This window comes from Zalophus californianus, chromosome 11 (assembly GCF_009762305.2).
Source record: "Zalophus californianus isolate mZalCal1 chromosome 11, mZalCal1.pri.v2, whole genome shotgun sequence".
Classification (NCBI taxonomy): domain Eukaryota; kingdom Metazoa; phylum Chordata; class Mammalia; order Carnivora; family Otariidae; genus Zalophus; species Zalophus californianus.
In genome coordinates, this window is record NC_045605.1 from 19868028 (window position 1) to 19880326 (window position 12299).

A 12299-nucleotide genomic window follows, 5' to 3' on the forward strand; every position below is an offset into this window, starting at 1 on the left:
TTTGAAAGGAGGGTGTCTCTGCAAAGAAATTAGCTCGATTCTTCTGGCAAATGCTGGAACATTTTAACTTCATGCATTTCACTCATTTACTTAGCTGCTAGGAAACGAGCATCCAACTATATATTTTAATTATGGCTTGTGCCTGGTAACCTCTACCGTCTTTTTTCTCTTTCATATCTTTTCTGCTTCTATATCTTTTAGGTTTATAACTCACCTCAAACCCTTTGCCAGCAGACACAGTATGAAGATCGAACAGTGTTTTAGATTCGGATTTTCTCAACTCCCTATCTAACTCACTATGATTGATTCTTGAGGGTCTTTAGTATTCTTGAGTTCCTTTTCATATTACAGTGTCCTTATCCTTTCTAACTAGATGGTTTCATGAAAGATCCATCTGCGATGGTGTGTTTCTACCCAAATATCCCAGAAGCTCAGTCACCAGTTATCTGCGGAGAATTCGTCTTCCTCATGGACCGCTCAGGAAGTATGCAATGCCCCATAAGTAAACAGGATAAATCTCAGCTGCGCATAGAGGCAGCCAAGGTAAAACCAGTTCCTCTCTCTTTCTGGTTACATGCACAAATGGGGATGAATCTCAGGAGTTAAATTAGGGCCCATCTGGAACTTTGGGTGTGTTCCCCATCTGAGCTACATCTACCATGACCACTCTGAGGCTAGCCTTGGACTGCGAGGGCCTGGACTCATGAAGTGGGTGAAGGTCTGCCCTCTCAAGAGTTAGATTGGCAGCATCTGTGTGTCTGAGAGGATCCTCTCTCACCATCTCCCCGTACTCTCTTCCTTCAGGAAACACTGCTTTTGCTGCTGAAGAGTTTGCCTATAGGCTGTTATTTCAATGTCTATGGATTTGGAAGTTCCTATGAGGCATTCTTTCCGTAAGTTTCTAGAAAGCCCATTGAGAGTCCAAAAAGATACTTTAAAGAAAGGCCTAGATTGCTGAAGGGGGTTACTCCACAGTTGACTTTGGCAGTGGTTATTTCAGGTGACGTTGTTTACGGTGGGGGCATCTCAATTCAGGGACTTGGTACTGCATGATGTTGAGCCGCTATCATGTCACTGGGCATCACTGGGCATGTTTGTTTTTTTCTCAGGAATAGTGTGCAATACACTCAGCAGACCATGGAGGAGGCACTGAGGAGAGTTAAGCTTATGCAGGCTGACCTGGGGGGCACGGAAATCTTGACACCACTCCAGATCATTTACAGGGAACCTTCCATTGCAGGCCACCCACTTCAGGTAGGAACTGGAAGAGAGCTGATAGGAGGCGACAGAGGGAATGAAATCTCTGTTCAAAAATCCATACCCCAAGCTTCATTGTAGGCTTGTTAAAATATGATATATAATTCAGAGTCTTCTCTCATATAGTAAGGAGAAAAAGACAAGAAGCGTGTGATAGAATTCTTTTTCCTTAGCTCTGTGCTGTGAGCTGTGGGTGATGGAGGTCCTTTTGCAGAGTTCCACAAAAGCCTTAGATGAGATGAGAAGGGGGAGGTGAGGAAAATCCCAGGTGCCCAACAAACCTTGTGAGAACGTGGTGCAAGTGACCATGGAAAATTAGGGCCCTCATGCCGGTCTGAGGAGGCATCAGTCTCTGCCACAAAGTGGTTGATTTTTTTCCAAGGGTGAATTCTGGTATCTTAAAAATGATCTTCACAGAGATTTGATGAATGTCTTCTTTCCCTCGACAGCTTTTTGTCTTCACAGATGGAGAAGTTACTGACACGTTTAATATAATTAACGAAGTCAAGAGAAACAGGCTGAGGCACAGGTAGGTAGAGAATGTGATTTCTGGGTGACTGATCCAGGTAGTGCCACCTATAGTCTAACTCACATGACATTCTAATCCAGTGTTGACATTCCTTGTGGAGGATAGAGTGATGGAAGAATTTGTTTTACGAGCTGACAAATTCTTTTCTATATCATGTCCCCCCTCTCCACTAAAAGATAATTTTCTAAATAACATCAGTAACACCACAAAGTCATTGTCCTTTATTCTTTCTAAACCAGAATGGAAACAGAAATTAAATAGTAAGACAGGTTTTTAAAACTATAAACATTTTTATCAAAGTAAAACATACACAAAACTACACAAATCATAAGTATTCAGCTGATCACTGTTATCACTTCGATCACTCCTAACTTTTTCCTCTCCAAAGGAAATAGCTCTCCTAATTTATAACACCATGGTTTATTTTTGTTTTTAAGTAAAAATAAATGGGTTATACAATATGTTTTTGTTTCTGTGTATCTTCTTTCCCTCAGCAGTATGTTGATATTCATACGTATTTTGCATGGAGCTGTGGTTAATTTTTATTGGTGTATAGTATTCCATAGGGTGATTATGCCATAATTTATTTATTGATTCTTCTGCTGATAGACTTTGGTTTAGCTGCTAAAAATAATTCTTCGGTGAATATCCTAGCATTCTTATATATGTATTTTTTGCACATACACACATAGGCATGTATACATACTTATTTCATATATATGTGCATGTATATACATATGCACACAAAATTTCTTTGTGTTGACATAGTTGTAGAATTTATTGGGGATGCCAGATAGTTTTCCAAGTTATCGTACTAATTTAATTCATACCAGCATTGTATGAGGGTTCTAGTTGCCCAGATTCCTATCCAAAATTTGGCATTGTTTGTCTTTGTAAATCTTAACTAATTTTGTAGGTGTAAAGTGGTATCTCATTATGGTTTTAATTTGCATTTTTCTGGTAACTGATGGAGTTGAGTGCCTTTTCATATTTATTAACCAGTTGGCTGTCCTGTTTTGTGATGTACCTTCAAATCTCTCCTATTTTTTTTTCTGTTAGGCTTTCTTTTTTTACTGATCTCTAGTTCAATCTGTGGTCAAGACACAAGGGCTTTGTTAATATGCTCTGGAAATATATTTTTTCCCATTCTATAGCTATTCTTTTCACTCTCCGAATGATATCTATGAATAGTTTTTCGTCATTGTAATATAGTTTAATTTTTTAGTCTTTACCTTTACAGTTAGTGTTTTTGTGTCCTGTTAAAAAGTCTTTCCCTACCCAAAGTCATGAGCTATTTTTGTTTGTTATTTTCTAGAAGTTTTATCATTTTTTCTTTTATAGTTAGATGTATAGTTTGCCTGGGTTTTATTTTTATGCACTGTGGAAGGAAGGGGCCAATTTTCATTATCTCTTCATGTTGATATCAAATTGACCCTGTACCATTTAATGAAAAGTTTGTCCTTTCCTCCCTGATGTACAGTGTCATTTTTGTCACAAATAAGCATCTACACATGTATTGATTATTTCTAGATCCTTTGTTCCATTCCATTAGTCTATTTATCTAGACATGTGCCAGAATTATACCAGATAAATTTACGTAGCTTTCTGATAAATATTGATTTCCAATAGAGTAAGTATTCAACTTTGTTTTTTTTTTCAAGATTGTCTCAGCTATTCATGACTCTTTATATTTGTATTTTAGAATTATCTCGTCAATTTTTACCTAAAAAGGAGGCTGTTGAGATATCGATTAGAATTGCATTAACTTTAGGGTCACCTGGGTGGCTCAGTCAGTACAGCATGTAACTCTTGATCTTGGGGTTGTGAGTTTGAGCCCCAAGTTGGGCATAGAGATCACTTGAAAAAAGAGAACTGCATTGATTTTATAGATCAGTTTTGGGAGAATTTAGTATTTACCAAACTGAGTATTTTAGTGTATTTACATGGTATGTCCATCCGTTTATTTAAGCCTTTCTTTTTTTTTTTATTAACATATAATGTATTATTTGTTTCAGGGGTACAGGTCTGTGATTCATCAGTCTTACACAATTCACAGCACTCACCATAGCACATACCCTCCCCAAATTTAGGCCTTTCTTGATTCTTCTAATATGTGCTCCCAATATTTTATTTAAAAAATTTAAACCTATAGAGAAGTTGTAAGAATAGAACAATATAGTCTTCCACCAGATGTCAACATTTTCCCACATTTGCTTCACCTATTTTTTTTTGGTCTGAAATATTTGAGAGCAAGCCACAGATACTGTAATTTTTCATATGCAAATAATAATGCACTCGTCTTCTAAGAACAAGGACATCCTGATGAATAACCGCAATAAAACTAATAAATTCAGGGTATTTAATGTTGAGATGATACTATTATCTTTTTTTTTTAAGATTTTGTTTATTTATTTGACAGAGAGAGAGAAACATCGAGAGAGGGAACACAAGCAGGGGGAGTCGGAGAGGGAGAAACAGGCTTCCCGCTGAGCAGGGAGCCCAACGCGGGGCTCGATCCCAGGACCCTGGGATCATGACTTGAGTCGAAGGCAGATGCTTAACGACTGAGCCACCCAGGCGCCCCAAGATGATACCATTATTATCTAAAGACAGGCTATATTTGCCAAGTGTTCTTTTTTTTTTTTTAAAGAAATTTTTGAAAAAGATTTACTTCTTTATTTTAGAGAGAGAGAGAGGGCTGGAGAGAGTGCATGAGTGGGGGGAGGGGCAGAAGGAGAGGGAGAAGGAGAAAAGCAGACTCCCCACTGAGCAAGGAGTCTGACACAGGGCTCAATCTCAAAGACCCTGAGATCCTGACCTGAGCCAAAATCAAGAGCTGGATGTTTAATGGATTGAGCCACCCGGATGCCCCAGCAAGTTTTCTAATAATGTCCTGTATAGATTTTTGTCTTTGTTTTTGTGCCAGGAGGAAATCGAAGACCAAATATTTTCATTGTTATGTTTTTTTTAATCTTCTCTACTCTGGGAGAGATCCTCAGCTTTTCATTATCTTTCATGACGCTGATATCTTGAAAGAGTACTAGCTAGTTATTTTTGTAGAATCTCAATTTATGTTTGTTTGACTATTTAAATTCATGTTTGGGGTAATATTAAATATTTCAGGAAGAAATATTCCAAAAGTAATGTTGGGTCTGGTGATAAGTTTGACCACTTCATTAAAGCTGGTATCTGACAGATAACTGAAATTTTGTAAACATCCTGTTCTCGACAAATATTTAGTCAGTAGATTCAGCATTCATTGATGATTATTGTCCAAATGTTATTACTGTCAGTAGTTACAAATAGTGCTTTTTAAATTCTGTCAACTTTTCCAGATTAGTTGGCATCCTACTGTAAAGAAGAGTTTCCCTTCCTCCTCCCCCCTCCCTTCTTTTTGTTATATCAACATATACTTTTAGATTCTTTAATTATTTTTCAATTTTTTAAGATTTGTTACTTTCATTTTTCATTTAGAGTCTCAAAATTCCAGATTTGGCCAGTGGAAGCTGCTTTTCACTTCCTCCTATGTCTTTTTTGTGTGTCTCTTTGGTTTTTGAAGATTTCTTTCTTTCTTGCAAAAAGAGTTTCACTCACCTGTACTTTCCCATTCCTGTAGCCAGCTATTTCTATAAGAAGCTTCATTTCTTTTAGTGAAAATGATAAATAGAAGTCTATATTTGAGTATTAGGTGTAACTCTTTGTTACTGGGCTGTTATTGATGGTAGGCATTTTTGGCAGACTGAACCAGTGAATGTTATTTTTTTTTTTTTTTTTTTTTACTGATGCCCCTACTTCCAAGGGGGCATGTTCTTTCTCTTTTTTCTTCTATTCCATATTTGTGTTTTCTTTCCTCCATGGTGAAAAATCTGGTTTCCCATAAAATTAGTAAATATACTCATCTCCTTAATCCAACATTAAGTTCTTTCTCTTTTTTCTTTCTCTTTTTTCTTCTATTCCATATTTGTGTTTTCTTTCCTCCATGGTGAAAAATCTGGTTTCCCATAAAATTAGTAAATATACTTTCTTCTATTCCATATTTGTGTTTTCTTTCTCTTTTTTCTTTCTCTTTTTTCTTTCTCTTTTTTCTTCTATTCCATATTTGTGTTTTCTTTCTCTTTTTTCTTCTATTCCATATTTGTGTTTTCTTTCCTCCATGGTGAAAAATCTGGTTTCCCATAAAATTAGTAAATATACTCATCTCCTTAATCCAACAGTACACACCAAATCTCTCTATAATGTTTTCTAATTCTCTGTGTAGATGTCTTCATGCCTTTTTTATTAGATTTTTGCCCTAGGTGATTTTTCCCCCTATTTTAAATAGTATTTTTGAAACATTTTGTTTACCAGGCACTTATTTCCACGTACTAGTAGCTTTTAAAATTTACATTGACTTTTTATTCAGTGACTTTGCCTTATTTAAGTATTAATTCTAATAGTATATTTGCAGATTCTTATAGATTTTCTATGGATAATCGTGTTTGCAAATAATGTTAGCCTTATTTTTTTCCTTTCCAGTCCTTACATATTTATTTTTCTTCCCTTCTCTGTTGCCTTGGAAAAGAGTTTCAGTACAAACCTGAATAGATACGGTCATAGCTGGCATTCTTATCTTATTTTGGCCCTCAGAGGGGACATGTTCGACATCGCATCAATAAGTGTGATTGTTGAGCGCCTGGGTGGCTCAGTGGGTTAAGTGTCTACCTTTGGCTCAAGTCATGATCCCGGGGTCCTGGGATGGCCCCCTGCTCAGCGGGGAACCTGCTTCTCCCTCTGCCTGCCACTCCCCCTGCTTGTGTTCCCTCTCTCACTTTCTCTCTCTCTCTCTCAAAATAAATAAAATCTTAAAAAAAAAAATGTGTGATTGTTGGCTATAGGTTTTTTTGGTAGATATCCTTTATCAGATTAAGGAACTTTTATTTCTGTTTTGAGAGTTCTTTACTCTTTTTTTTTTTTACAAAAACAATGAGTGGTAGTGGAATTATATTGAATGCATTTTATGTATCTATTGAGATAAGTGTATGATTTTATCCTTTTTTCTTTTAATGTGTGAATTATAATGACTAGTGTTAAAATTATAATGACTAGTGTGAATTATAAGGACTAGACCTTGCCTTTCTGAAATAAACCCAAATTAGTGGTGATGTATTAACCTTTTTAATGTATTTTTGGATTCAGTTGGCAAATACCTGTTTTGGATTTTTAAATCTATTTTTGTGAGAAATATCGACATGTATTTTCTTATAATATTCTTGTCAGGTTTTGAAATCAATGTTATGCCAGCATGATAAAATGAGCTGAGAAGAGTCATTTATTTTTCTATTATCTGAAAGATTTTCTTTATTAAATGTTTACTAGAAGTTGACAGGAGGCTTTTTTTTTTTGGTGGCAAAGTTTTTAAATTTCTTTCATTGAAATGAACTATTCATACTTCTATATGTTTGCTTTTTGTGGGCATTTGTATATTTTATCTAAATTTTCAAAATTTTTTGCATAAAAAATTATGCTGTATTTTCTTATGCTGTTGTTAAATTTTGTAGAATCTGTGATATATTACCTTTTCATTCTTGATGTTGGTTATTTGTGTCTTCTCTGTTTTTTTCCTTGTCCTAAATGCTTGTCAATTTTAATAATCCTTTCAGAGCACCAGCGCTTTTGAGGTTTTTAAATCCTGTCTATTCTATGGTAGTTTTTTATATCAATAATATTTGCACCCATCTTTATTATTTCCCTGTAAATTCGCCCCCATATATATTCACTTCCCTTTAAATTCTTTGGGTTTATTGGCTCTTCTTTTTCTAACCTCTGGAGATGGATGCTCAGGTAGTTGATTTTGAGACTTCTTTTTCTTTTTCTAATATATGTATTTAGATCTTTAAATTTAAGCATATCTACATCTGAATCTTAAATCTGGATCTGTCAGTGTCCATTGACATCCACTTAAGAGGATTTTTCTAATTACCATTATGATTTTCTAAAACCTATGTTATTCAGAAGTAATAGTGTATAATTTCCCAGTATTGGGGGATTTTTCTATTCCTTCATTAACGTCAGATATTTTATATGAAAAGTTGTAGAAGTTCTTTGAGCCTCTAGATGATGTTATGTTCCCTCTGCAAGGATGTACTCTTTGCTTCTGATGCATTGCTAGACTAGAAGCAGGTAATCTGTGTTCAGTTAGAGTCAAATGGGCTTCAGTCATTTGATGGCTGGCTTATTTCAGATTCACCTCTACCTCTGGGCTGTAGTTCTACAGGGTTGTTTTATAAAAACCTGGGGTGTCTATAAGGGCACCTTCTCTTTGGAAAGTCTAAGTCTTGGCTTTTCATGCTTTGAGCCATCCATTTTGTACTTGGCACTAGCTTTAAGGGGTAACAGGATACCAGATGCCAGGCTCATCTCTCTTGCCTCCCTCCTCACCCATGTCTTGGCCCACAGATTCCTATTGTCTTGGTAACCATTTGATGTTTTCAAAAAGATTATTAAGAATATTATATATGGGTTTTCCAGTTCTCTACTGGCTGAAACAACTTTTTGGCATTGCTGTGAGCAGAGGGTCCTTATGTCATTCTACCTTAAGTCAAAATCATATATTTAAGTTCTACTTCTGCTGCTTGCTGGCTGTTTGCATAAATCAACTAAACTCCCTAAGTCTTAGTTTCCTCATTTGAAAATGGGAATAATAGCGGTACTTAACCTTATGGGTTTACTGTGAGGGTTCAAAGGGTATACCTAAGTAAAGCATTAGGAACTGTGCTTGACACAAAATATGTGCTATGTAATTTTTTGCCATTATTATAATTGTATTCCTTATTATCACCCACAAGAAGCACTTAAGTAAGTTCTAAGTATATTGTTAGCCATCAATAAATATTTCTTAGCTTTAGTTTTATACATAAAACACTTAAACATACACATAAATGCCCTTTAGTAAGCCATAAGGAATGTAGGCTTCAGTTACAAGATTGTGTTGGAAATTTGAAGGTGATAATATCAAGATGATGGCAGGCTGTGGTCTCTAGGGGGCATGGTCAAAGGTAGGTTACCATAATTAGAAGTTCAGTTCTTAGCCCTTCAATTTTAGAATAATAATCCTGATGCTGACATCACTAGAATTGGGGATGATGACTCACACTAACCTAATTCAAAAGAGACTGATACATAAACCAAAAATTCCAGTGTATTAATTTACAGTGAGAAGTCTCCTTGTCATGCCTTCTAAAAATGCTTGTATTAGTATTACCAATACATTCTGCTTATAGACAGTTCTATTTGGGAAACCAAATTGTGATTAAAAATCTTGGTGCACACGGACTATGGCAGGGAGAGAACTCTCCAGTTAGAATTCTTTCCCACCTTAAGACTGGTCTTGCCAGGGTGGATACAGTTCCAGTACAATGTTAGTCAAGCACTGATGACAGTGTCTATTTTGTCCTAATTCACCTAATATATACATATATATATGGTACTGATTCTAGAAGCAGTATATCCTCATCAATTTTTTTAATAATAAATCCAAAGAATGGGTTAATTGGACAGTGATGAAGTGGTGAATTAGGACAAAATAGACACTGTCATCAGTGCTTGACTAACATTGTCCTGGAACTGTATCCACCCTGGCAAGACCAGTCTTAAGGTGGGAAAGAGTTCTAACTGGAGAGTTCTCTCCCTGCCATAGTCCGTGTGCACCAAGATTTTTAATCACAATTTGGTTTCCCAAATAGAACTGTCTATAATATACATATATATATATATGGGATCTTATGATCAGACAGATTAGTATTCGAATGTCATCTCTACCATTTAGTTGGTGTGTGATCTTGGACATATTTCTTATATTCTCTGGGCTTCAGTTTCATGCCCGTAAAATGAAGCATAAGCCTGCTTCATAGGAGTCTTGTAATGATTAAACTGCATCATCAATTTAAGGCATTTGGTCTCCTGCAACATAGAATATGCTCAACAAATTGTAGCTATAATGCTTTTGGTCAAGGAAGTAGACTATGTATTCTTGACTATATGTATTAATTTTAGAATTTCACGCCTTAGTGCCTGTCTCTAAGCTCTTATCCTTGTGTAATTGCAGATGTTTCTCCTTTGGTATTGGAGAAGGAGCCTCTACCAGCCTAATAAAAGGCATTGCCCGGGTGGCAGGTGGTACTTCAGAATTTATCACAGGCAAGGACAGGATGCAGTCCAAGGTGAGGGACAGGCCTGTGTCCAGAAGGGGTGATGCAGAAGGAGTGTGGAGCAGGGGGAACATGGCCACAAGGGCAGAAGCAACAGCTTGGCACCAGGATTCATATTCTTATATCCATAGCACCTTGGGCTATCATACTTAGTGGGGCTACTTTGGACCTTATGTAAAAGGGGCCCACTGTAGTTTCTGGAGAAATGGCATCTGGTCCTACTAGTTGGAAGCCCAGAGACAAGATGCTGGAAGAGGTTAGGGCTTTGTGTTTAAGACCAGAAATAGAGAAACAGAGAATTTTGACTGTCATGATTGAGATTCTAGATGTGTGCTTGAGGAACTCTTCTGGTTGGCTATATCCTATCCTCCATGCACATGAGACAAAGAAAACAAGAAGGAACAATTGTAGTATGTCTGGTAGATTGGTACAGGTGGTACGTTGATACTCCATTTGGTTAGTATACACAAGGGAAGGCATCTTCTAGCTCTGCTTCTACTTGTAAGTTCCTCTTTTTCGGGTGATGTTATCCTTTACCTTATCCTCCCTCACCATGTCCTAGGATAGTATTAAGGAATAGGCATAGCATATACTGTGTTGCGTAGAATCTGGTGCGTAAGAAATATTCAGCTAACAGTGGCCATTATTGCTATTGTTATATTTTGTGCTTATTCTGTTCTCTTTCCTCCACCAGGCTCTTAGGGCCCTGAAACGTGCTCTACAGCCTGCAGTAGAGGATATTTCTGTGAGCTGGGATTTGCCTCGTGGCCTGTCTGCTAAAATGCTTTCACCAGAACAGACTGTCCTCTATAAGGGTCAGAGGTTAATCGTCTATGCCCTTTTGAGTGGGACCATGCCTGTGAGTTCCTATTCATGTTTGTTCCTCTCATCAGAGTAGCTACTTCCCTAAACTCTACTCTGGACAATTTTCTTAAAACCAATGGAGTCTCATCAAGAGATCACACTTGCCGGGTGGAGCCAGTCTACTCCCCTTCTCCATAATTTCGGGTTTCTGATTTCCTGAGCTACCTGGTTCCTAGTCAGACATTTTAATGTGTTGGGTTGGGGAACGGCCTCAGTTGTGAACTTTCTCTTGGTGACCTCTCCCTTACATCATGTCTACTCTTTACTTTGTAGCCAGTAGAGGCGACAGGAGAAGTCTACCTCAAGTACACACTCCAGGGCAAGAATTTGGAGAATAGGGTGACATTTTCTCTACAACCCAAGCCCGATGACAAGTGAGAATTTTGTTTGCTTTGCTATTTTCTTTCTTTCTCTCTCTCTCTCTTCCTTCCTTCCTTCCTTTTTTCTTTCTTTCTTTTTCTTTCTTTCTTTCTTTCTTTCTTTCTTTTTCTTTCTTTCTTTCTTTCTTTTTCTTCTTTCTTTCTCTGCAATCATCGAGAGGGTTGGTTTCTTTCTCTTAATTTGGGGGGCTCGGTTGTGTCCCTACAATCACTTTACCTTTCTAACCCATTCAAGTCTTATCTCTTCCTTTATCTGGCATTTTCCTCTTTCTGCCAATGCTAACTTCTGAGGGCCCTGAGTAACTGGCACATGCGTGCTCTTCCCTAAGTCATGGGGATGATTCTCTTTTAGCTTCACCATTCACCGCCTTGCTGCCAAGTCCTTTCTCCGGGCCAAGGACATGGGCTTCAGGGATACTCCAGCAAAAGATAAAAAAGATGTGCTGAAAATCAGCATTGATTGTGGAGTCATAAGCTCCCAGACAGCCTTCATTGCGGTCCACAAGAATCTCAACAAGCCAGTGCAGGGGCCCCTGACTCGTAGGGATGTTCCAAGGCCAGTTCTGTTGGGTGCAGCTTCAGTGATGCCACAATACCTTGGATGTGGTGAGTTTTACCCCCTTGGAACGCATGTAAATTAAGGGGCTCTGGATATCTAAACACATCATTTGAGGTAAAAACCTGTGATGTTGAATTTTTTCCCCTGTCTCTCCACATCTAGGATTTCTGGCTGGTGTGGGGTCTTTCTAGGGAGCTAGAAAATATGCCATAGGCAGTGAGATTTTAAATAATCCAAGGGAAAAAAAAACAAGGACAATTGAAACAAAGTGCATGTAAACACTGAGTATTCAAACTGTCTAAATCTGAAGCTGATCCTATTGATGATTCAATGGTTGATGATTATACAGATGGCTGATGGGAGTGATCTGGGAGTGTTAGGGAATGGGTGTCCCCGGTGAAAGCCAAGCAGGCTTGAGTATAGATATGAGGAGCTTAAAGTTTAGAATCGTGGAGAAATTTCCTGGGCAGGATTCTGTGGCTGGAGGGAAATATGTGATGTGAGTTGTAGAGGCAGGCTTCAAG

The 12299-nt window shown here is 37.5% G+C and overlaps 1 protein-coding gene across 6 annotated transcripts in view; it reads left to right on the forward strand.

Annotated features, from left to right (window-relative positions):
- Nucleotides 1–12299, forward strand: part of VWA5A (von Willebrand factor A domain containing 5A) — a 51369-nt gene that overhangs the window by 7276 nt on the left and 31794 nt on the right. For all 6 annotated transcript variants that reach the window (XM_027580697.1, XM_027580696.1, XM_027580699.2 and 3 more), the window contains 8 exons: nt 374–543; nt 805–893; nt 1110–1254; nt 1707–1786; nt 9870–9984; nt 10667–10831; nt 11110–11210; nt 11569–11822. In XM_027580697.1, the coding sequence (XP_027436498.1) occupies nt 374–543; nt 805–893; nt 1110–1254; nt 1707–1786; nt 9870–9984; nt 10667–10831; nt 11110–11210; nt 11569–11822 (1119 nt within the window). The remainder of the gene's footprint in view (nt 1–373; nt 544–804; nt 894–1109; nt 1255–1706; nt 1787–9869; nt 9985–10666; nt 10832–11109; nt 11211–11568; nt 11823–12299) is intronic.